Genomic DNA, 22,458 nt, shown 5'->3' with positions numbered 1-22,458 from the left:
CCCTGGCTCCCTACAGCCTGGGGAGGAAGGGAGACAAAGGAAGGAATGGATTCTGGAATGCCCAGTGCCAGGCCACCAGAGTACTAAGGTTATTCACTCACCTCCAGGGAGCCCAAGACTTAAAAATCCCCCCAGAGACATGGCTGGAGGGACAGAGGCCGGGGGGAAATGGCAAGAGCCCTCCTCCTGAGCTCTGCCCCACACACTCATGTCCAGGCCTTTTGGACAGGGCTCTCTATGGCAGACGTAGTCAAATTTGGGGCTGAGAGAAGTGGAGGGGCTGATGAGGCTTTTAAGTCCCAGCATCCAGGGACCCTGTGAGCCAGCCTTTCTTTCCACCTCCCTTGCCTGACACCCCCATGCTCCACTGTGCAGGTTTCCTTTCTGCCCCACCCTTCCCAGCTGCACCCCTGCCAGCTCTGACCTCTCCCGTTACTGGACCAAGCCCCAACTTTCTGCAGCATCCTCAGAGGCACTGTGGGGGGTTCCAAAATGGGGTGAGGGAGGGAGGGAGCAAAGAGCACCAAAAAGTCAACAGCAAAAACAAAACAACAAAAACAACCACCACAACAACAAAAAAACAAAACTGAAAGGAAAAACAAAAACAAAAGCAAGAAAATCAAATGGGGAAAAAGGAAAAAGCAAAAAGAAAAACAACTTTAAAATGGAAAAAAGCAACGAAAAAGAAGAAAGAAAAATGCCCCAGAATAAAGCAAGGCTTAACAGGACCAGGAGTGGGGGCTGGGTGGGAGGTGGCCTTGGGCTTCTGGAAAGAAAAAGCAGCCCATTTTGGGGTGGAGGGGCACACCCAGAACTCTGAAGAGCTGGCTTTGGGGGCTAGGAATGAATGTTATACCAGAAAACAAAAACAAAACAAAATATTGGTTCCCCATTATTTCAGAAATTTCAAAAATCCGTACAGAAATCACAGGGTGAGAAATTTCCCCCTGACCCTGGCTGTTGGGAATGCCAAGTGCCCTTGGCTCTGGTTAGATTCCATATAAGCCTGCTTTTTGATTGACAGGTAATTGTGTCTTTAGAGCATGAAAACCAAGAAAATAATCACTTCATAGTAAAAGCAGCCTATTTGGTAAACTTTTTGAAAATACAAAAGTCAGGATGGAAGGTAAAATTACAGAAGAAGTTTAGGAACAACTATGGTCCAGCCCCTCTGTGTTACAGATAGGGCCATTGAGGCAGGCCCAGAATTGGGTCCCATGGTATGGACGAGGCGGTCACAACCTCTCTCCTGGTCAAGTCTTGCTCAGGCCAGAGTCCACCACCAGGGTGGGAGGCTCAGGCAGGGCTAGAGGCTCTGGGGAATCAATTTTTAAAAAAAGAATTAAAAAAAAAAAAAAAAAAAGAGAGAGAGAGAGAAAGAAAAAAAGAAATAGTGAGAAGCAGTGGGAAGAGTGGGGAGCGGCGCCCGTGTGGGCGAGTCTTACGGCCTTCTTGCCCGGCCCGTCTCCCAGGGCAGCGACGATGGCAAAGTACTGAATGACCCGCTTGGTGTTAACCGTCTTACCGGCCCCCGACTCTCCGCTTAGACGACACAAACAGGAGTCACCAAAGCCCATCTGGCCACTCTAATCGCCCCCACTCCCCAACACCCCACCCCTCAAGCAGGGCCACTCTTTCCCCCACCCAGCTCCCAACTCACGACCCCCAACTCAAAACCCTCCAGAGACAGATCAACCCTCAGAGGTGCGGAGTTGTTTACAAAGCAAGCCAGGACAGAACATCCATGTGAGATGAGAACACACGTGATGACGCCACTGTCTACTGAGCACTAACTTCCTGCCAGACACTGGGCCAATTGCTTTACCTGTCCTGGCTCATTTAAGCCCTTAGAATCCTTGTAAGGCAGGCACCATTATCACCCCTATTTTATGGGTAAGGAAATGCGACTCAGGGAAGTTACATAAATGTCCCTGCTGTGTGCCAGGCACATACATTAACTCACTGAATCCTTACAGCTCTGCATGGTAGGTAGGTAGGATTGTTCTGCTCTATGAGACTCAGGGGCCCAAGGGTACCAGCAGGAAGTAGACATGTGAGAATTTGAACCCAGATCCTTCTGATTTTACAGGCCTTGCTTTTAACCACCCGGCTGCATACACACACACACACACACACACACTCTCTCTCTCTCTCTCTCACACAATGTCCACACTGACTTGGCTGGACATGAAACTGGCATGTAAGAATTCCACCACTTTCTCATGGGGGCAAATGAAAAATCAAAGCAAGATTCAGAGACAAGGAGATTGTAAGGAGGAAAGAGAGAGTAATCTCCTCCCTCCCAATGAGCCAGAATCATAATTCCCCAAAGATCAAGGGGACTAGGGGAGTATCACAGCTGGTTATCACCCTGGTGCTTCCCTTCCCTGGTCACCAGGACACAATGCATCTCCCCCGGGCTGGGGGCAGAGAAAACGCTCTAATTTAGCTTCAGCAGGATGCCAGCTCCAGGTGGTAAAATAAAAGCCCTGCCCTAAGCATTTCGGGGAAATTATTTTAGTTGCACTCCCCTCCTGCCAGGTGGCCAGCACTTCCCACCACACCCCCAGAGCCCCACACTCACGTGATCAGCATGGACTGGTTCTCTCGGTCTGGAGGAAAGGGGAGGAGACAGAGAAGTTAGCCAAGGTGAGGAACCAGCCACAGGTGGAACACTGAGTATCCATGGCACTGGGGCAGCCCCTCCACCACCCAGGGCCAGAAACCAGAAGGACCAGGTGGGATGTCCAGACTGTGGCCAGCTCCCACTTGGAAAGATGGGTCGCTATGCTGGACACTCCAGCAGGATCAAAAGGAAAGCAGTACACGTGGAGGGAAAGGGGTCCTTTACAGAGGCCTCACTGGAGCAGGAGAAGAGGTCTTGGGTGAGGGGAGAGGAATCAAGGCGGCTCTTACTGCGCAGCATGTCATTGTAGGCGTTATCTGCCACTGCATATATGTGGGGTGGGGCCTCCGAGCGGCGCTTTCCCTTGTAAGCAGCCACCACGGAGGCCGTGTAGACCGGGAGCCATTTGTAGGGGTTGATGGTGACACAGAAGAGGCCCGAGTACGTCTGAGGAGAGAATGTAAAGTGGATTATTGGAGGCCAAGTTCCCATCCTCTGGCCCCAGCCCTCACGAAACCGTGACCCTTGCCACATGCGCCAAGGAACCACTTAAAGTGCCCCGCCACACCCTCTGTGGCTCTCCTAGCCCGCAGCCCTGCTCCGGCCCCCCGCAGCCCGGGGCCCCACCTCCACATTGCCGCGCCAAGCCTCCCAGCGGCAGCCCCACCCCTACACTCCTGGAGCCGAACCGCCCCCAGCCCCGCCCCAGCGCGGGGCCCCGCCTTCCAGGGCCGTGACGTCACCCTACCCCCGCTGGCCCCGCCCCTCCCCCGGGCCCAGGGCCCTCGCGCAGGGCCTCTTCCCCTAGCCCCGCCCCTGCCGCTATGGCCCCACCCCCGCCACACACAGCCTGGCCCGCGGCTCACGTAGATCATCCAGCGAGCGTAACGCTGGCGCAAGTTGTGCAGTACTGCTGCCTCGTTGAGGTGCGTCATCATGGCCATGTCCTCCAGCAAGTCAAAGCGGGGAGGGTTCATGGGCTGCAGCTCTGCTTCGCGCACCATCAGCATCTGTCCGGGAGACCATATCGTGGGAGACCTTAACGTGGGGTGGGGTAGTAGGCGGGCAGGAACCTACTGACCTCAGCCTCTTACCCCTGTGCCCTCCCAGACCCCCTTTCATTCCGTGCCCGCTAGCGAGGAGCTGCACCCCCGGGGACAGAGAAGTTCGTCTCAAAGAGGGGAGCCAAACCTTCTGGTCTTTGGTCTCCACGTTGACTCTGCCCCCAGTAGCCTCCGACTTGATCTCCGCCTCCACATAGGCATCCTGTTCATCAGGTACCCAGACCCTCTTCCTCCCTGGTTAGGGGAGAACATTGGGGTTTGAGAAGGGCTGAGGCACATCCAGGGGTGGGGGGCCAAGCTAGGGTTCTCAAGCCATGTCCATAGAGCTGTGCCCCTCCCATGAGCCCCTTGGTCAGGATGCAGAGAATACAGAGAAGATCCTTCCAAATCCAGGTTCCTGGAAGCGCAGAGCTGGGAGAGTCCATAGGGATCTCTTCAGAGGATTCCCTGACTGAGGTAACAGTCCCTCACCACCCTGGATTAGCACTTGGGTTCAGATTCCTGCCTTTGCCATATCTACCCTGCGACCTTGGGAAAATCCCTCGTTCTCTCCGTCAAAGGCAAAATGTTATGGTCATCTCCTGACATTCCACATGGAGCAGCCCACAAAACCAGGCACATAGTCCTGGGGGGGGGGGTTTGCCTCCCCCCATTTCGCTGCAGACTCAAACCTACTGCTCCTACTTCTGTCTTGTGTGCATTCCTGCCTGGCCAGTTGGCCCCCAAACTTTAGGGAGCCCATGTTTCATGGTGGCTAAAGGCACAGACTCAGACTGCAGACCGCCAGATTCCATTCCCTATCCTGCTACCACCACCAAGTATCTTAGTCAGGACCAGCTACATAACTTGTAGGCCCTGGGGTTAAAGTGCAGGCCCCTGGTTAAAAAAAATTATTACAAATTTCAAAATGGTGATAGCAGAGTGTTAAATCAAACATGAGGCCCTTCTAAGGATGATGCCCTGTGCAACTGCAGAGGGTGCATGCCCATGAAACTGGCCTTGGCCTTGGTCCCCACCTCCCCAGGTTACTGAGATGGCACATGGAAAGTCATCCACTCTGGGCCTGGCACAAAATAAGCACTTGATACACATTGCCTATTGTTATTATTGTCCTATGAGCAAGCCAGGTCATAAATAGTAGTCTTTATTCCTGTCTTTGGCTTTGGCTCTATGGAAAGCACTAAAAATAACTCTAGCACAGGTTTTATGGACACTAGCCTACATACATACCAATCACTCCCACCTTAGGGGCCTCGGGCTCCAGCCACAGACACTGCTCCAGCAGACAAGGAATACTGTCCCATTTTACAGAGGAGCAAACTGAGGCTTGCTCGCAAACATGCAGTGATGTGCACAGGGTCTCTGAGAATGTACTGTTAGGACCCCAGACTCTGAGGGAAAGGGCCAGGGCTAAGGCTGTCAGGCCAGAGTGCTCCCTCAGCCCCGAGCTCAGTGCCAGCCCTCCCCAGTCCCGGTCTGAGTCCATAAGGGCCACACTGTGGCTGGACCATTCTGTCTTCACTTACCATCCCACGGGACAGTGTGCACCTTCATCAGGTCCTGATAGCCCTGGCGGAGGTAGCGGGCAGACTCCCCAAGTTCACTCACATCCATCATGGCAGTGGCACTGAGAGGTGGAGGACGAGGGACTAAAAATCTTGGAGGTTCAAGGCAGTCCAAGGCATCAGGCACTGGAAGACGGCAGTGATGGAGGAACTGAGGGACCAGGAGCCCAAAACTGGGACATGATTCATATGGCCTAATACTCAGTGGAGTCCCCATCTCAGCCTCCCTGATGAGCCCCCAACACACACACACACACACACACACACACACACACACACACCAGTGCATCCTTTCCCACAGATACAGAGACTCGTGCCCACCCATGGGGACCCTCACCCTTTGGTTCCAACCTCAACCCTGATCACCCACCTCAGCACCACGGTGAGGGCTGGGAGCTGGGCTACCCCTTTTATTGCCACAGTCAAGGTCAGCGGAGGAGAGCTATGTCAGCAATCTCCACGTGTCACAGCCCCCCCAGCCTGGCCACAGGACACAAAAGGCAAATTCCCTTTTATCTCTACCAGCACAGCCCCTGGGCTATTTTTACCTCCCATTGTCATGGGATCACAAAGGCGGAGAGAGACACTCTTACTAAGAGATAGGGAGGCTGGGATTCAGAGACCAAGGGGGCAGGGACAAAGCCATGAGAGATCTGGGAAGACTGAGGAGCTCAGAGAGAGAAACTGAGTCAGTCACAGGGAGTCTGATCCACCCAGAAAAACACTCACACCCTCAGAAACAGAGAGCAAGGAGACTCAGAGAGAGGAAACTATGGAATGCCTTCTGGGACTATTTGGCACAATTCTCTTCATACATCCAGGGAAACTGAGGCCCAGAGAAAAGAAAGCACTGGCAAGTCTCACAGATAAGCAGTAGCAGAGATCAGATCAAAAAGAGAAGCACAGAAAGTGAGACATCCCTCTCCAGTACTTGCATTGCGTCTCTTTCCTCCCTACCTCTGTCCCCATCTCCCCAGGGTCCCCTGGGGAAATCACACATGAAGAAAACTAGAGCAGGGACCACAGGCTTAAAGGAATAATTTGGCTGAAGAGAAAGCAAAATGAGGAAATTCAGAACACCTAGAAGACATTCAAGATTCACAGGAAACCAACTTCTCACTGTTAGCCCTATCCTGCACCCCACTCTTAACAGGGGTTGGATGTGCTGGCATTCAGTCTGTCTGGTACGGGCTTCGGAATACATCAGGGCGCTTCCAGGCTCTCCTGTCTATCACCCCATTCAGGCCTTTGTGATACCACAGAATTTCAGAGTCAGAGAATCCAAGGATCCTGGAACCTGAGACAGTGGACGTGTAGAAGTACGCAGGTCCAGAGCCAGGATGCCAGCTAGATGTCAGGCTGAGCTCACGCAGAGAAATCCTCTGTACCAACTGACTACCAATTCCAAATACGCAGATATATCTATATTCTATAAAAGATATAGAAATAATTTCAAAGATACATTTCAACTGTATATAGTTCAAAACAGGTAAAACTAATGTAGGAGGATAAAAGTGGTAGTCCTTTGAGGGAGAGTAATGAATGGATGAGGCACGAGAGAAGCTTCTGGAATGCAGGAAACACTATATACTGAGCACAGCGGTAGCTACACAAGTGTGTTCACTCTGTAAAACTAAATGAGCTGTACATTTAAGATGTCCATACTTCAGTGCATGTATGTGACACAAATTTTGCAAAAAGTGCATGGCCAAATTTGGCAATGTCTATTAAAATTACTTATGCTCTGATCCTTTTAGGAATCAATCCTACAGATACTTCTCCATGTTATGAAATGATACAGGTCTCCTTTGGGTGACATTTAGGTTGTTCCCAGTCTTTTTGCCATTATAATCAGGGCTACAGTGAATATTGTCACATACAGTCTGAGTTTTTGCAAAATAAACACACCCAATTCAAGAAACAAATTACCGACACCTACTCCTTTTTTTTTTTTTTTCAGATTTTATTTATTCCTGAGAGACACACAGAGAAGAGGCAGAGACACAAGCAGAAGGAGAGAAGCAGGCTCCCTGTGGGGAGCCTGATGTGGGACTCGATCCCAGGTCCAGGATCACACCCTGGGCTGAAGGCAGGCGCTAAACCACTGAGACACCAGGTGTCCCAGCACCTACTCTTTCAATCACTACTCTTTTACCTACCATCCTGACTTTTAACGTCACAGATTAGTCTCCAAAAATTTTTTTTTAAGATTTTATTCATTTATTCATGAGAGACACAGAGAGCGAGGCAGAGACATAGGCAGAGAGAGAAGCAGATTCCCTGTGGGGAGCCCTGATGTAGGACTCGATCCTAGGACTCTGGGATCACTTCCTGAGCCAAAGGCAGACATCTGCTCAACTACTGAGACACCCAGGTGCCCCTATTTTACAAAATTTCTATGAATGGAATCCTATATTATGCATTCCTTTCTTCTTTCTTCTTCTTCTTCTTCTTCTTTTTTTTTTTTTTTTTTGTGAGGATATCACTCTGTTTTAATTCTCTTCATAGAACTTAGGTTGTTTCTTGCCTGCCTCCCCACAACTAATGGGCAAGAGCTTGGTCTATACCCCCAGCACCTCACAGAACACCTGCACATAGTAGAAAGTCAATAAATCTGTGCTGAGTAAGAGTATGAACCAAACTTGATAGTTTAAGATGATAGGGTTTTGATCTCCTTATGGGGTCAGAGGCTAAGGGACTATGCCTGAGCAATTTATAGAAAGTCCAGAGGGTGGGAAAAACCCTGCTCACTGTTTGAAGATGCTCAGAAGGAAGGGCTTCTTTCCTAATACCTGAGCAATAGAATTAGCCCAGAGAACCAGAACCTCTAACGAGCCTAGCTTATACCAAACATGATGTGAGTCTGAATTCTAGAATTACCTGCTCAGTGTCTAAACCTGGGGCTAAGAAACCAACCAAAAGAGAAGCACCTAGGTGGCTCAGCAGTTGAGTGTCTGCGTTCGGCTCAGGTTGTGATCCTGGGGTTCTGGAATCAAGTCCTGCATTGGGCTCCCTGCATGGAGCCTGCTTCTCCCTCTGCCTATGTATGTCTCCACCTCTCTTCCTGTGTCTCTCATGAATAAATAAAGATAATCTTTAAAAAAAGAAATTAAAAAACAACAACAACCAAAAGAAATGGGTTTTGAATTGCCCTCTAAGTTTGCTTCTACTGCACAGGGCACACCATCCTGCTGCAGTGAGCTTACAGACAAAAATGACAAAACACCGGGGAGACCCAAGACACACCTGAGAGAGGCACCAACTGCCACAGTCTGCAAGGACTTAAATTTGGGACCAACCTTACATATGTGAAGAGCCATCCTGGAGCAGAGGAAGTCCATGTGATTTGTGGTGGCCTCAAGAGCAGGCCAATGGGGTAGTTACAAGGGAGCAGTTTGGATATACACACAGAAAAAGGGGCTTTCTCACCCTCAGAGCCAGTCAGCCATGGAAGAGGCTGCCTGGAAGAAAATGAGCAACAGCGTTCCTGCCAAACAGCAATGGGGAATCATGCAGGGCTTGAAGCTTTGGATTGGGTAATCTCAGAGATCTGCTCCAACTTCAGGACCCTAGGATTCTAGAACCTCCAGAAGCTTCATTTCTTCATAACCACCCTCACATCCCAACTAACCCACCCAGAGTAACCAGTGTAGACAGTCCAAAGTCCTTCTTCCTGCCTCTTCTTCCCAGGATTACGAGTACAGAGTCAAGACATGGGTGCACCTCAGTTTGTAATCCTGAGTGTTAGAATCCAGGAGCAGAAGACTTGAGGCAAATATGACAAAATGTACACAATGCTTTGTTAATTGTTCTCTGTACTTTCCTGTATCTTTTATTACCTTCCCCCTTTTTCATCTCCAATTAGACAGCAGGGCATAAGAAATTAGGAGTATCAGGGCTGAAAGAGAAATCATCTCATCTAGACCTTCAGGTGAGCTGAGGGCACAGAGGCCCTGATAGGGACAGAGGGAGCCCAGGCCAGACTCTGGGATTCCACTCCCAAGGTTAGCTCTCTAGCCCGGCACATGGAAACCCATAAAGGAAAAAGCAGCTACTGTGAGGACTGGCATGAGGACAGCTAGGTCACCTGCAGCCTGGCCTACAGTGTGTCTACCTTCCTGGGCTGCAGGGCCTTTGACTGGAAATCGCTCTGAGAACTGCAATCTTCAAGGGATTTAATGAAGGTGCTGATGGTGCAAGAAAGTTCAGCCTCAGTGCTCCCAGGCCCCTAGACCCTGAAGAGGAAGGGCAGGATCCAGGGTAGACAGTAAAGTGGCCAAAGACAGAGACAGGCAGTCTTAGGATATAGGGGCGTGGGGGCCAAACTGGGCATCAGGGTCAAGGTGCTCCCAGTTTCTGTCAAAGGCCTCAGATCAGCAGTTGCCAGGAGTCCTGGAGCTCACAGCTTAGTAGCAGCCAGAACTGGAGGCAGCTACTGAGCCAGGGCTATTTGGGGGAGACTCCCATGAGCAATGAGCTGATAGGACAAAGCCCAAAAGGGACATCATACCTCCAGCCTCTCTTCTTCTAGCCCAAAATGCCACTGGAGGAGCTGAGTGTTAGAAAAAGCAAGGGCAGACAGGGAGACAGAGAAGATGTGATTTGGGAGCCATACCTGGCCAGAAATGTATCGGTCACCAGTGCACCTCAGTGCCTGGAAGTCCTTCTTTGATAAAGATGCTGAAGGACTCTTCAAATGTTAGTTCATCTGGGAGAGACACATGAATCCAATTCGACAGGCATCTGGCAGCTTCTGTGTCCAGGATGGGAACACAATACTCCTTGTCCAGGAAAGGAGAGACGCCCAAAAGAGGTGTCAGAGTGGAGGCGTCTGAAGGACAATAAGCAAGTCTGACACCTAGACGGGCCAGGAGAGGGGCATGACGACCAGACCCCTTCCCTCACAGAGCAGCAGTCAATAAACCAGCAAATATGTTTTCCAGGGTAATTAAAGATGGTGGCATGGGCTCTGAAGGTACTATAGTAATGCAGTGGAGGGTCATGGGGGTGTACACTACTCAGATTGGTCAGGAAGGGCCTCTCTGAAGAGATGATGCTTCACAGTGAGACATGAAGGATGGGAAGGAGCCATGCAAAGAGCCAGAGGAAGAATATTCTGAGCAGAAGGAACAGTTAATACAAAAGCTGTGAGGTAGAAAATAGCTTGGTGTGTTTGAGGCCCTGTCACAAGGCTAGTGCAGCTGGAGCGGGGAGCAGAGATGGGGGGAGGGTTTTACAAGGTGAGGTGACAGAGGTAGGCAGGGACTGGGTCACCGAGAGTCTTGTAGGACTTGGAAGGGACCCTGGACCTCACAGCAGGTACAGCGGGAAGCTGTCAGGGCAGGAGAGTACGTGGTTCAAGTGTGAATGCTGACCGCCCCGGCTGCCATCTAGAGAATGGGCTGGAGGCAGCAAGGAGGCCCTGGTCATCCAGATGGGAGGAGGGCACCGAAGGCAGAGGGGAGGGGACGCAGAACAGGAGCCCAAACTCCAAGGCCGGAGCAGCCCCCCAGGGAGGCCAGGCCGATCAGAGCAGTTGAGACTAGACTGTGAAGGGCTTCAGAAGCCAGATCAGGGTTTGGCGCTTTCTCCTACAGGAGCTGGGGAACCATCAAAGGCGTTTGTACTTTATGTTTCTCATCAAAGAGCTCTGAGCAAGGACATCTGACAGCGTGGTCAGATTTATGTGTTCACAAGATCCCTGTGGCAGCTGGTGCGGAGGAAGGACCTAAGGGATGACACCGGTGGCAGGAAGACTGGCTTAGGAGGCGGCTGCCATAACGGTCCAGACGAAAAGCAGTGAGGCCCCAAAGACCTGGGGGCTGCCCTGCTTGTCCAAGGCTTGTCCCCCTCCTGGGGCCCTGGCAGCTGCAGAGGCCCCGAGTGGGCCCCAGCTCTGATGCTTGCGCAGAAAATAGGATAAGGGCTGCCAAGAGGCATCAGGGCTGTTTATCCGGAGGAGAGATGCCTCAGCGTGGATTTAGGGCTAAAAGGTTACTGGGGGGGGGGAGAGTGGGGGGGACCAGCTGTCCCCCATCTTCACAAAGGACACACAAGGGAGGGGACTGTGGCTTCTGCTGCAGCAACAGGGAGGGAGGTTAGACACGTGAGGGGAAATGTCCTGATAGGCATCAGAGGACGAAAGGACCCTTCAGAGATCATGCAAACCAACTCTCGCACTGAACAGCTAGGGAAACTGAGGCACAAAGGAAGAGACAGATCCTTGTCTGAGGCCACATAGTGAATGAGACCTATGGCTAGAGCCAACAGCACAAACTGCCCCTTCCAGAGACCCCAGGGGCCTCCCGGATCCCTCCCAAGCATACCTCAGACTGCTCTAGAAGAATCTGGGATGTGTTTGCCCAGAGAGAAGTGTGCGTGGGAAGCCCTCTTGGAGATAAAGGGATGGACAGAAAGACTTGTGCTGGACTCAAGCAGTCTGGAGCTCTGGTTTGCTGCATCCTTGAGTTCAATCTCTGCCCTAGGCCCTCACTGTCTCTGCCCACGCCCCCACCACCCCCACCAGTCTCAGTGTTGTCTGCATTTGGTGGGGGTCTCTTGTAATTCTCATAGCCTTGGTCCTTCTGGGTCACCCTGTCTTTCTCTGCCCTCTGAGACTCCGTATTTCTTTGTCTTGGCCTCTGACTCAGTGTCCCTAGGGCTGAGCTGGACTGGACCAAACTCCCACCTACTCTACCTCACTGGTAGAGTGCCCCCATGTAGACAATGCTCGGGCTCAGTGCCCAGGCTGGAACAGGTGACAGCAGCTGTGGATCTATCTATAGCTCCCTTGCCCTTCAATTGTTCCCAACTTCAAACAAGGGCTGGGGCCTGGATTATACAGGCACCCCCCACCAGCCTTGCTGAAATAGATCCCAGGGGGCCGGGGATGAATGAGGCTCATGGGGGCCATGTCATGATCTCTTATAAGTATCTACCTCTGTTTGGACTTGTAGCTCTAGGCTGTGAGGCTTTTCAGCTCAGAGGCTGTGTGAGGAGAGGACCAGTGGCTAAGGGAGCAGAGTGTGTGCAAACAGCAGACCTGTACGTGGGTAGGTGAGCATGTGTGACAGGTGTGTTTCCCTCCTCCTGCTTTGGGTGACAAACACCCAGGAGCACAGGATGCCAGTTCCACAAGGGCAGAGACCTAATCTTTTCCACTTTCTGCCTGAACTGGGCCATGGCGAGTGTTCAACATATATTTCTTACCTTGGCCTTTACAGAGAGGGACGGCATGCTATGTAGTGAGAGGACCCAAGTATGAGAGGCAGTGTAGGGTAGTGATGAAAAATACCTTCAGTAAAGTCAAACTGCCTGAGAATCTGCCAATTACCAGCTATGAAATCTTGGGAAATTAACCTCTTAACAATGGAAATTTGTTACAAAAAAAAAAAAAAAAAAGTACCTACCAACCACACAGGATTCTGATGAGTATTTTGAGTTGTAACATCTGAAGTGCTTAGAATAGTGCATGCCACAGAGGAGAGACTCAGTAAGTTTTACTATTTCCAAGATACATCATTAAGTGAAAGAAGTGAGGAAAAGAATAGATGGATATGGTATCACTCTGTAAAAATGGGGGGAGAGAAGAATCATATATTTGTGTGCCCACCTATGAAGGGACCACCTTTGCTGGTAAGAGTGGTTGCCTCTGGAGAGCGGAATAAGTGGCTGAGGGCTAGGGAAGGGAGGGACGCCATTTTTTTTCCCTTATTTACCCTTTTATACCTTTGAATTTTGAATCATGGGTATTAATTACCTATTTCTTAAGGATTTGCTAAGTGAATATGGGTCACTTCCTTGAACATGATCCTTGAAAAAGAATGCTCCTATTCTGTGCCAATGGGGAAGGCCTGGGTGAGGGCCGGGCTTCAGGGTGCAGGCTCATTGCCCTCACCCCTAGGTCTGAGTCTCTGGGACACCCTCTTACCCCCAGCCCAATAGCAGGCAAGGTATATCCATGCAAAACCATCCCAGAGGGGTGCCTAGGTGGCTCAGTGGCTGAGTGTCTGCCTTCAGTTCAGGGCATGATCCCAGGGTTCTAGGATTGAGTCCCATATTGGGCTCCCCACGGGAAGCCTGCTTCTCCCTCTGCCTATGTCTCTACCTCTCTCTCTGTGTCTCTCATGAGTAAATAAATTAAATTTTTAAAAAATAGCAAAAAGTAGACCAGAGGGAGGTTTCCCAGTTTCTAGACCAAGCAGCAGCAGAGGTGGAAGGGGCAGTGGAAACAGGCTTCTGCCCTCTTCCCTGGCCCCAGCCCCCAACTCTTAAGGCAAGCTATTCTTGGAGGCCAGATAATGCCAGCAGTTGTTGCTGCCCATATCAGCTTCCAGAACCACCAGCACTGAGAGGCCCAGTGCTCCCCCCACCCCTGGTGTGTTGGCCTCCCTGTCAGGTGTGGGACTCTTGCCGCTTTATCCCCTGCACCACACAGGCCGCACATGTTCTGGCCACCACAGGTAAGGAAGGGGACTGGGTAGTAGGCTCCTCCAAGACTCCCGTTGCCTGGCAGAGTGCAGGGTATCCCCCTAGGAGTCACAGTGCAGATAGACACTCTGGCCCAAACCCCTGATCTAAACTATGCTTAGACTATGAATGGAAGGGGTGGGGTCTATGGACACAGGCTAGACAGGAGAGCTAGGGTGAGGGGAGGGCGGAAATGGTAGCAGGGAGAGAGCCTGGGAGGGCCAGTATATGGAGGAGGGAAAAAGCCAAAAATAGGTCTGGAGAAGAGATGCCAGAAGAGGGTCTGATAGCACCGGCTCTGGAATCAGACTGTCCAGGTCTGCTTCTATTTGTTATGTGTCTACTTACTTTTCTTCTTGGAGCTTTTATCAATTTCCATGATAAAATGGGCATAACCTTATTTCTTGTGGTTGTTATGCAGAGTCAACGATAGAATACATGTAAAAAGCTTAGCCTGTGACTGACATAGCTAAGCACATCTAGATGTCTGGTGATTTTATCCTTAGCTCCATAAGAGCAGGAATGCTTCTTTTTTCAGCTCTGAACCTGCAGGGACTAGACTGGCACACATTAGGACTGCCTCCTCAAATCCTTGCTCTGCCATTCACAAGCTAAGTGACCCAAAGAAAGTTACTTAACCTCTCTGAGCTTTGGGTTCCTTCTCTGCAAAATGAATAGGTGAAGAATACCTGCCCTATAATGTTGCTGAGAGCAACAATAAACTGAAATGCTTATCCCATGGTAAGAGGTCAATAATGTGAACATAGGAACCCTGTGACTATGGGTATGTTAGGGTAGTATGGTGGACAAGCTTTGGGTGTGCCACTCTGGGGATGGAATTTGAAGCAGTGCCCATGGCAGCCAACATTCTGGAGGAGACATTCTAGTGGGACCACCATGTGGGAACAAAGTCCCAGAATCTCCTAAGACCATAGCCATACTACCTCCAAAATCTTGTGCCACAGCCCAGGCTTTCCCTAAGAATCTTAGGATCAGAACAGGCTTATTCCAGCCAGGGTCAGCTTCCCACTTAGTTGAGTACAACAAACACCCTCTGATGTCCCCCAGATCGGGACTGGTTCTGGTCTTGCTCCTAACGCCCAGGGGTCTGTCTAGTAGAAGAGACAGAAATGGAGGAGGCACGTTAATAACAATAGGCACAGGGCCTCCTAGGGGAGGAGCACTTAGCCCAAACTGGTAGAGCAGAGAACAAGGGAAGAACATCTGTCCTTCTCCAAAGGCCAATTAGAGGTGGAGTGGGAGGTTAGGGTGGGGTGAGTGCACCTCTATCCTTACCCTTACAATCATCATCAGTCAGCTCAGGAGGTAAAGGATAGAGAGAAGCTCAAAGAGTGAAATTCAGAATCCAACCCAGTGGGTCTGCCCCGGATCTTCTGAGGTATTATGGTGACTCTACATTCCTCCACATCTTAGAGTGTACTGCCCACCTCTCTGTGGAGCTGGATTGCAAACTTAAGGGCAAGAGGCCTCCTTGCACATAGCCCTCAGATTTTTTTATATGGGTTGAAAATGCTGTTGTTACAAATATCTCTACTTGTCTTGCCACTGAGGACCTTAAATTTGGGCCTTAAATTTCATTTTTTAATGGAAATTCTTTTAGGTAACTATATATTCACAAGCAATTATAAGAAATAATACAGAAAGATCGCCTCTATTGATACTGATACAATCCCCAAGCTTATTCAGGTTTTCCCAGCTTTACATATACGTGTGTGTCTGTATGTGTGTGTGTGTATTCAGTTCTATATGATTTTATCACCTGTGTAGGTTCACAGATTCACCCCCACAGTCTATATTCTGAACAGTTTCAGCAACAAAAAGGTGTTACCCTTTTATAACTACACTTTCCTCCTTCCCATTGTTAACCCTGCAACCTCCAATCTGTTCTCCATTTCGAAAACTGTCAATTCATAAATGTTATATAAGTGAAATCATACAGTATGTAACTTTTAAGATTGGCTTTTTTCCACTCAGCATAATACCCTAGAGATTAATCTACATCAATAGATTGATGTCGCCTACATCAATAATTTGTTTCTTTTTGTTACTGAGTAGTATTCCATATCACAGATGTACCACAGTTTATTTAAACTTTTACCTGTCGAGGGATATCTGGACACCCCTCCTGGACAGCCCTCAGTTGGAGGAGCTGTCTCATCACCTGTGTCCTATGGGGCTAAGGGCACCCATATCCTCCAAATTCTTGTTCCATCTGTCTAGGAGCTTCTTGAGACCCGGAAATGGGCAGATTCCATCCTGCATCCCCAACAGCTAGCATAGGACTTTGTACAGAAGAGGTGCCCATATGTGTGTGCCAAATGGGCTGTGTCCACCGGGATAGGGACACCTGCCTCTCAAGAACCACCTTCTCCAGGGCCTCTCACTTTGCTTCCTGCTGTCCCCTTCACACCAGGCTCAGTGGATACCATGACTTGTGTTTCTCATTCACCCAAGCTTGGGCTTTGCTCTCCTGGGTTTATCTGAGCTAGGCTAATAATACGTTACAGTGCTTACAAGTTCTGGAGTCAGACTGAGTGAAAACTCTCAGTTGCTTTGTCTCTTTGGTTCCCTGTTTGTCATCTATAAGGCAAGAATAATAACAGCACCTACTCCATTGGAATTAAATGAGATAATAATCATTTAAAAAGGCACAAGGCCTCACATAGGAAGCATTTAATACACAGTCATTACTATTCATTATCCTTATCATCACCCCCAAACTCAGGACCATAAACAAGAGAAATACATACCACCAATATAAACACAATGAGAAGGTTCCCAAAAAAGGTCATTCCTAAGGCTGTGGGACCCCATTCTCATCCTTACAAAATTCCCTCCTGGCTTCTCTTTCTCTCTGCAGCTCCTTCCCTTCTTGGTGAAAGTTCAGGGAGATGGAAGGGCAAGACTATAGCCTCTTCCTGAAGAAAGGGTCCCATCATTGATGTCAAGGTGAAAAACGCCTTCTCTCATATATATATGGCGTTGTCAGGCTCACCCAGCACTTCCCAGCTCCAGAGTCTCCCTATAAACAGCCAGCACAGTGTAGGCCCAGAACCCTGCCACCATCTAGCCACAAGCAGAATCACAAGGGTAATTCCTCAAAGCCCTGCATCCATTTTGCTTTAATACACCTATGCATTCAACTATGTACATATTTACTGAAAAATAAACTTTGCTATTAATCTGGGAAACTTCAAAGAAATACCATGTCATACCCACTAGACTGGCAAAAACAAAAAAGCCTGACAATACTGAGTCTTAGTGAAGATGTAATTCCAATCCAACAATCTAGCAATTCTAATATATTACTGGCAAGAGTGCAAATTTATAAAACCACTTAAAAGAGATATTTTGTATTATCTAGGAAATCTGAATATGCTCATGATCTTTAACACACTGTACAAGGAGGCAGTGTGTTAAAGGCATATTAGACGGTTTACCATTTGTAATAATAAAATACAAGAGACAAACCAATAGACCATTCACAGGGGCGAAGGTAAACGAAATGTGGCTTTTATGCAGTGAACCTATGGAGCAGTGAAAATGAATGAACTAGTCACTCTTATCAACATGGATGAGTTTCCCAACATAAGGCTGAATGAGAAAACAAGCTGAATGATAATATATACAATGTTACCAGTTAAAGTCCAAAAAACAGGAAAAATAGCATCAAGTATTTAGAGACACATATACCTAGTATAAGGATTAAAAATGCATTGGATCTACCTCACACCATATATAAAAATTAATTAAAAATTAACCAAAGATGTACATGTAAGAGTGAAAACTGTAAAACTCTAGGAAGACATAGATATAAATCCTCATGATTTCTGATTAGGCAATGGTTTTTTAGATATGACAGAGCACAAGCAACCAAAGAAAAAACAGATGAATTGGACTTCTTCAAAATTAAAAAAAAATGTTTTTCAAAGGACACTATCAAGAATTTGAAAAGACAACCTACGGAATGGGAGAAACTACTCCTGATAAGAGACTAATGTCCAGAATATATAAAGAATTCTTACAACTCAATAATAAAAATATGACCTAATTTCAAAATAGAAACTCTCTTTTATTAAGTGAAAGAGAAACTGAGTCAAAGAGTAGTCTAGGAGTAGAATGATGGTTACCAAGGGTTGGTTGGGAGTAGAGAAAGGGGAATTGTTTAATGGGTTCAGTTTGGAGATGCTAAGACATTCCAGAGATGGATGATGGTGATACCTGCACAACAATGTGAATATACTTGATGCCACTGAACCATACTTAAGTGGTTAAAATGGCAAATTTTAAATACCTTTCATTATAATAAATTTTTTAAGTTAAAAACAATAGGTAAAAGATGGGAATAGACAAAGGAGATATAAAAACAGCTGAGAAGCACTGCTCAATATCATCAGTCATTAGGGAAATGCAAACTGAAACCACAATATGACACTACCTCACACCCACTGGGATGGTCATCATCAGACAGATAAGAACGAGAGGTAAGGATGTAAAAATTGGAAGTCTCAGACACTGCTGGTGGGAGTGCAAAATAGTGTAGCCATTTTGAAAAATGCTCTGGCAGTTCCTCAAGAAGTTAAACATAGAGCTACCCTGTGAACTAACAAGTCCATGCCCAGGTCTATTCCCAAGAGAATTAAATACAGCTGCATAAAAACTTGTATATGAATGTTCATAATAGCATCATTTATAATAACAAAAAGGAGAAACGGCCAAAATGCTCACCAACTGACAGCCGAACTAAATGTGGTATCTCCACACAATGGAATACTAATCAGGCATAAAAGGAATAAGATATTGGTATAAGCTACAGCATGGATAAACCTTGAGAACATAATGGTAGGGCACCTGGGTGGCTCAGTGGTTGAGCGTCTGCCTTTGGCTCAGGTCATGATCCTGGGGTCCTGGGATCAGCCCTTCATCAGGCTCCAACCTCAGCAGGGAGTCTGCTTCTCCTTCTCTCTTTGCCCCTCCCACCACTAGTGCTCGGTCTCAAATAAATGAAAAAAATTCTTAAAAAAAACAAAAGTGATCTCTATACCCATTGCGGGGCTTGAACTCACAACCCTGAAATCAAGAGGCACATTCTCTACTGACCAAGCCAGCCAAGCACCTCTCCCCATGGGTGAAATGAGAGCTGGATTAGAAGCTTGTTAGTAGAAAATGTCTAAGTGTCCTGGGGCGATGGGAAGGAGTGTGCCTTCCCTTTATCAGCCCACAGTTTCAAGAATTCCTTATGCACAATGAGAACACAGACCTGGAGTCAGCCCTGGTGCCATCAATCATCACAAGTGGGCCTAAAGTAAAGCCCAGCTGAGTCTCTATTTCTTCTCAGTAAAATAGGGACAGTAACTTCTCCCTCCCAGGTTTATGGTGGGGGGTGTAAATGAGATAACACATATAAGGTGTCCGAGATAGGCCTGGCACACAGTAAATCCTCAACACATGGGACAGTCCTCACTGTGATTCCACAGGCATTTCCTGAGCAGCACTGCTGGGCCAGACCTGTGCTAGGGGGCTAGAAGACAGAGGAATTCCACTGAGTGACCAAGTGATGGCCCCCAGCCAGGTGGGGAGACAGCCTCATGAACAATACCAGGCAGGGTGATGTTATTGCTAAAAAGAGACAGCAGCCACGTGTACACATGCAGACCATGTGCACTGTAAACCCCAGGGCGACAGATATGTTCCAATCAAGAGGCCCAATACAGGCTTGGCGAGAGGCCCTCATGAGGTGGGGGAGGTGGGATGGAAGACACATACAAAGTGAAGGGACTGGACTCCCTTCACACTGCAGTGTAGCCCTCCTGGTCTTGTTTCACCTAATTCAGACTCAAATGTTCCCACAAGCCCCAAGAGCAGAAACTCAAAAGTCCGCTTTGGGAAGCCTGAGCTCATGGTACACACCTAAGTGCATGTGTGGGGGCACAGTGGCTAACAGTGGGAAGCTGCATGATCTCTGGCAAGCCAGGACACTTCTGCAAGCCTGCAAGTCCCCCAGCTATAACATGGAGATAACAGTACTGATCTCACAGGGTTGTGGTAAAAAGTGAGACAACAACTGTGAAGCCATTAACCAAGTAGCTGGCACCTGGTGAACAGATTATTTAATAAAGATTTGCTATAGTTAAAAAAAAAGATTTGTTATAGTTAGGGGAAAAAATAGATTCCATTTTCAATGGGAGGGCAATGGGATTCAGGGCAGTGAGAACCCTTGCTCATAGTTACATGGCCAGTTTAGGAGTCAAGATCTGAACCCACATCTGACACATCAAAGGCTCACTGCATCATAATCTTCCTCTGCTCCAGAATCTTCAGCAGGCCCGCTGCAGTCCACTAAATGGAATCTACCCTTGCCATGGAGTGGGGAACTAGCAAAGGCTTGAGGCTAGAGAGACCTCAGGAAAAACTCCCCATCCCTGGGTTCCTTGATCTGGGACCCCCAAGTGGGCCCAAGGAGACCTGTGAATTCCTCCACATGGTTTGCAAAAAGTTTGTGTCTAGGAACACCTGGGTGGCTCAGCGGTTGAGCATCTATCTGCCTTTGGCTCAGGGCATGATTCTGGGGTTGGGGATTGAGTCCCACATTGGGCTGCTCTGAGGAAGCCTGCTTCTCCCTCTGCCTGTGTCTCTGCCTCTCTCTCTGTGTCTCTCCTGAATAAACAAATGAAATCTTAAAAAAAAAAAAAAAAGCTTGTGTCTAATGGAGATTCTCGAAGGAGTGTATCACCTCAAAAGTAACAAACTTCTGACTTGACCTCACGTGGCACGTTTTCTTATCTACCCAAAGAAGATGCAGTATCTACCTTGAAAGGCTATGAAGGGATTAAAGAAAGTAGTTTATGAAAAGTATGTGAAACATCCTAAGTTTTCACCTAATGTTGGTTACCCTGCCTTCCTCTCCCCAGCTTATTGCTATCATTTAGCAAATGTCATTGAGCATCTACTATGTGGCAGATACCACTCCAGGTGGTAAAGTGGTAAACAAGACAGATGTGCCTGTTCTCGTGGAGCTCACATGATGGAGAGAATCAGACTAAATTAATAATTTCAGACACTAGTAAGTGCAATGAAGAAAATCATAGAATAATGTGATAGAGATTGATGGGGCAGGGGTGGCATCTGCAGAGGAAACATGGGAATGACAAGAAGGAACCAATTATGCCAAGATTCAAGGGCAAAGCATCAGGGCAGAAGGAGCAGGAAAGACAGTCTCACTTGAAAGACCCTTGGCTGGGCAGCCCGGGTGGCTCAGTGGTTTAGTGCCGCCTTTAGCCCAGGGAGTGATCCTGGAGACCCACATCGGGCTCCCTGCCTGTCTCTCTCTCTCTCTCTCCCTCTGTCTCTCATGAATAAATAAATAAATAAAATCTTAAAAAAAAGAAAGATCTTTGGCCAAGAGCCCCTAACTCCCAATTGCACCACAAACTGAAAAAGTCACGTAACTTCTGAGGCTCAGCTGCCATGTCTACAAAATGGGAAGAAATGCACCTTACCTGCCACAATGTGGGGGCCTCCACCAAAGGGCTGTTAAGGTCTGGGATCTTCCCCAACTTTCACCAATAGACACCTGATATTCATCATTTTGGCACCCATCTTGGAGGCGGGGACCTGCACAGATAACCCTGGGTCATGATTTTTAATTTTTAAATTTCATGCTGCACAAATAGTTTCCTTGGTTCCTGGTTAACATGGTGGACTTTACCTGCACCTGGGGCCTATTATCATAACTGCTGCTTTAGACTCTCCCTCAGTTATAAAGGCAAACAAGGGAAGGGCATCATGGAAACACTGTTATGCCCATAATCAGACCAGCTATTGCATCCCTCCCACCAACAAGATTGGAGGACTCAGTTTGTCCTGTAGACAGAGAATGTACAAGCTTTATTTAAGGAGCTGGAAACATCATGGCCCCTGGGTTGGGCTTCTGATTTATGATCATTTGTAGTTCTCCTTCCTAAATGTCTCTTTAGCATGTCCCCTTCTTTCCATCTCCTGAGCCACTACCTCACACCTTAATACCCTCTGAGCATGCTCTCTGGCCTTAGTATCCCCTCTTACAAACCATTTGCCACACTGTAGCCAGCACCTAAAGACCAGGTCTTTCCTCTACTCAAAATCTTTAGATAGCTCCCCATCACTCCCTGGACAAATGCCAAGCTCCTTAACCTGGCATTCAAGGCTCCCTCTCCAAGGCTGAGCTCCTAACAGTCTGCTCAACCCCCAGGCCCTCCTCAGTATCTATACCAAACTCCTCACTGTCTCTAAAAAGAGCATAGCTACACTCAGAATTATTTGCCTTTGCTGTTTCTGTCCCTGCTACTTGGAACACTGTCCTCCTTCCTGCCTCTTACCTCCACCCTTACTTCTTTCACTGCTTATGCATCCCTACCTACTCCTCAAGACCCCCAAAGCCTTCCCTGATTCCCCAGAAAAGTACTGTTTACCAGTCTACCTTCTTAGTCAGATGTGAAAAGTTGGGGTTCTTAGTTATGATTAATTTCCCAGAGCCCAGACAGGAATTCAGGTTAAACTTAAAATTCATATGAAGTGCTTCACATTGAGAAGATCCTATTACAACCCAGAAAGAAGGAACAATTAAAAGAACTGGAAGGCTGCCAAGAGGCAAGGTGGGAATAGGAATCAAGAATCTGCCTTCTCAAAAAAATCGCCCCAGATACTGATGCAAATGATTTGGACATTTTGAGAC

At 48.2% G+C, this 22,458-nt stretch overlaps 1 protein-coding gene across 7 annotated transcripts in view; it reads right to left on the bottom strand.

The window, feature by feature from the left end:
* MYH7B (myosin heavy chain 7B) overlaps positions 1–22,458 on the bottom strand; it is a 40,703-nt gene that overhangs the window by 17,535 nt on the left and 710 nt on the right. For 2 of the 7 annotated variants that reach the window (XM_072800636.1, XM_072800637.1), the window contains exons 2-8: positions 21,245–21,359; positions 5,217–5,381; positions 3,818–3,924; positions 3,493–3,636; positions 2,917–3,073; positions 2,585–2,612; positions 1,446–1,542 (exon numbers count right to left, since the gene is read on the bottom strand). In XM_072800636.1, coding sequence (XP_072656737.1) covers positions 1,446–1,542; positions 2,585–2,612; positions 2,917–3,073; positions 3,493–3,636; positions 3,818–3,924; positions 5,217–5,307 — 624 coding nt within the window. In that variant the 5' untranslated portion in view covers positions 5,308–5,381; positions 21,245–21,359. Of the gene's footprint in view, positions 1–1,445; positions 1,543–1,825; positions 1,972–2,584; positions 2,613–2,916; positions 3,074–3,492; positions 3,637–3,817; positions 3,925–5,216; positions 5,407–5,625; positions 5,673–21,244; positions 21,360–22,458 lie in introns of those variants that run through there. The other 5 variants (XM_072800639.1, XM_072800640.1, XM_072800641.1 and 2 more) reach the window with 5 other exon arrangements.

The sequence above is a fragment of the Canis lupus genome, chromosome 26 (assembly GCF_048164855.1).
Source record: "Canis lupus baileyi chromosome 26, mCanLup2.hap1, whole genome shotgun sequence".
Lineage (NCBI taxonomy): Eukaryota > Metazoa > Chordata > Mammalia > Carnivora > Canidae > Canis > Canis lupus.
Note: the sequence above shows the minus strand (reverse complement) of the source record. Positions and strands in the feature narration are given on the sequence as shown.